The sequence below is a fragment of the Condylura cristata genome, unplaced genomic scaffold (genome assembly GCF_000260355.1).
Source record: "Condylura cristata isolate star-nosed mole 26May11 unplaced genomic scaffold, ConCri1.0 scaffold00008, whole genome shotgun sequence".
Lineage (NCBI taxonomy): Eukaryota > Metazoa > Chordata > Mammalia > Eulipotyphla > Talpidae > Condylura > Condylura cristata.
In genome coordinates, this window is record NW_004567109.1 from 3,313,763 (window position 1) to 3,316,465 (window position 2,703).

General features: G+C 67.8%; 1 protein-coding gene across 1 annotated transcript in view; it reads right to left on the bottom strand.

Annotated features, from left to right (window-relative positions):
• The window catches only part of SRM (spermidine synthase), a gene marked incomplete at its 5' end in the record, with an annotated part of 3,272 nt that extends 879 nt beyond the window's left edge, over positions 1–2,393 (bottom strand). Inside the window, 4 exons of the mRNA XM_012722071.1 lie at positions 453–536; positions 946–1,099; positions 1,745–1,837; positions 2,238–2,393. Of these exons, the coding sequence (XP_012577525.1) occupies positions 453–536; positions 946–1,099; positions 1,745–1,837; positions 2,238–2,393 (487 nt within the window). The remainder of the gene's footprint in view (positions 1–452; positions 537–945; positions 1,100–1,744; positions 1,838–2,237) is intronic.
• Between the last annotated feature and the right edge of the window lie 310 nt (positions 2,394–2,703).

The following is a 2,703-nucleotide window of genomic DNA, read 5'->3' on the forward strand; positions in this document are numbered from 1 at the left end:
GGCGCAGGCAGCTCGCGGGGGCCCAGGGGCCACGACTCCAGCGGGAGCGGGGCGCTGCTGAGGACACCCCTAAGTGTGCAGCTCGGGCGGGCCCGGGGCGCTCTCCACAGGGACACTGCGGGCGGCCGCAGGGGAGGCTCTGGCGTCCACTCAGTGCCAGTGCCGATAACCGCGGCGCGAGAGCCAGACACTGGCAAGTGACCGCCCTTAGGGCCCTCTAGAGCACAAGGCCAGCGGCACCCAGGAGCCTGGGCCAGCGCCCCGCCTGCCCCGCCCCGCCCCGCCCCAGGGGCTTGAGCACCAGGACTTAGCCTCCTGCAGTGAGGGGCCCCGAGGGCGCGTCCACGCCGGTTGCTCAACTTGGTCTCGTCGAGTCGGCCCTGGCGGAGCGCGGGAGCCCCGCCCCGCCTGGGCCAGCGCCCCGCCTGCCCCGCCCCGCCCCGGCCACTCACCCTGGCAGCAGAGGATCCCATCCTCCTTGAGGGCAGTCTTCATGAGCTGGTAGTAGGACTCCTTGAAGAGGCTCTCGGCAGGGCCTGCGGGGGGTGGGGGAGGGGTGGGAGGGGCAGATGGACACACCCTGGCGGAGGCCCGGAGCAGCAGCCCGAGGCTGGGCTGTGCAGCCACCCAGACCAGAGTGTGCAATTCTGCAGGCAGCTGGGATGGGGCTGCGTGGGGGGGGGGGGCTCAGGTGCCAGCCCTAGCTGGGGGACCTGAGCTGGCACTGCCCAGGCGCCCGGCCCTGCTGCTGGTGGTCAGAAGCAGAGGCTTCCCAAAGAGGGGAGGTCCAGCCTGCCGACCCCCACAGCCTCCCCATGGATTCTTTAAGGGCCGGGCCCCTCCCTGCGGCGGGCCTAGAAGCGAGGTGACAAGTGTCAGGGGAACTGGGCAGCTGTCCCTCACACTACATGCCAGGGGGGCTGGGCTGGGGGCGGCTGTGCCTACCCATGGGGTCTGAGGAGTCGGTGATGATGACATCGAAGGCGTCCTGGTTCTGCTTCATGAACTCAAAGCCATCACCAACGTGTAAGGTCAGCTTGGAGCTGGAGTAGCCTACGGCCATTCCCGGCAGGAACTTCTTAGAGACCTGAATCACATCCTGGCAAGCGAGAGGAGGGACCAGGCTGGGCCTCAGGGCAGGCCCTGGATCCCTGGGCAGGGGAGTGGAAGCTGAGCACCCTGCCCAGGCCAAGTCGCCTGGGTGAGGCATTCACTTTGTGGAGCCTCAGTTTCCACGTCTGTGACAGGGTGAGAACTCTGGTAGCTCCCCTCGCCGACTTGGGGGGGGCTGGCTCCCGCCTGCTGTTTGGGCCACCACCTCTACAACCCTGTCCCCAAGCAGCACTGGTGTGTCCCTGTGATTTCCACTTTCAGAGAGCTGCCATTCCAGCCCAGGCCAGAGCCCCGAGACGCCCCTCCTCACGTAGGCCTCGGCCCAAACCCCAAGCCCACCTCCTGGAGGCCTGGCCTGCTCCCCTGCTAGCTAGCAAGCGCCACCCGCAGGGACTCCATGTCAGGGCCCATCCGCTCACCCTGGGTGTCACCCCGGGGTCTCCTAACTAGCATGTCAGCTCCAGGGGCTGCCGCTCTCCAGGGCACGCACACCAGGAGCAAAGGCAGGCACCTTGCAGAGGTTTGCTGAGCACACGCGAGGCAGAAGGTGGGTGAGCTAGTGGGACGGAGCCTGCGTCTGGCCCCCACACGCGCCAGGCACCCCCACCGGGGCACCCCATCTGGCACCCACCTCATCAATCTCACACTGGACAACGGACTCCACACAGGAGTGCTTCACCACCTCCCGCAGGACGCCTCCGTCCCCGCCCCCGATGATCAGCACCTGGGAGTGAGGGGAGGAGAGGGGAGCCATAGGACCCCAGCTCAGAGCTGGAGCCCCAACCCACCCACAGGCTCCATCCAGCAAGACTCAGAGCAATGCCCTGCCAGGCCGCAGCAGTCACCCAGAACCACAGGAGTGGAGGGAACCCCCATACCTCATCACTTCGTTTCTGCTGTCCAGTGCTCTCTAGTCTGGCCTGGCAGGGTGCCCCCTTCCCTGTTAGCACCTCCCAGGGCTGGCCCTCCCTGGGCTAAGCATCAGCCACCCCCCTGGGCAGCACCCCGTCCTTGCTAGGACTTTGACAAGTACTTAGGAAGCATCTGGGCTGAGCAGGGGCTGGCCTGGGGCCTGAGCCCGGATCTGGGGGCTACTGAGGCGCTCCCATCACCAGCGCGGTTACCTTGCGCGGGTTGGGGTGGCTGCAGAGGGGCAGGTTGGCGATCATCTCCTGGTAGGAGAATTCGTCTCTCTCAGTGCACTGGATGACACCGTCCAGCACCAGCACGTTGCCGTAGCTCTTGCTGCAGAGGGAGTGACAGTCAGGTCCGGGGGGCCCCTAGGGTGGGGACAACGAGCCCCCCATCGGCCGGAGTGCGAAGCTTCTCCCCCGAATTGCCGCGGGCCCCGGGGGCGAGCACTGCGCGTGACACGTGGCAGGACCGAAGGGTGGGGGCTGGAGCTGGACTGGGGTCCGGCTCTGACGTGTCCGTCCCCGATTGACACGTGGAGCTCGGCGCAGACTCGGGCTCCCTCGCCCGACACGGGAGACCGGACGGAGGGTGGGGACGAGGCAGAGGCGGGCCGCGCTCCCGGCAGCTTCTGACAGTTCTGCAGGGGGAGGGGCGGGGGCGGGCGCGGCCCCGGGC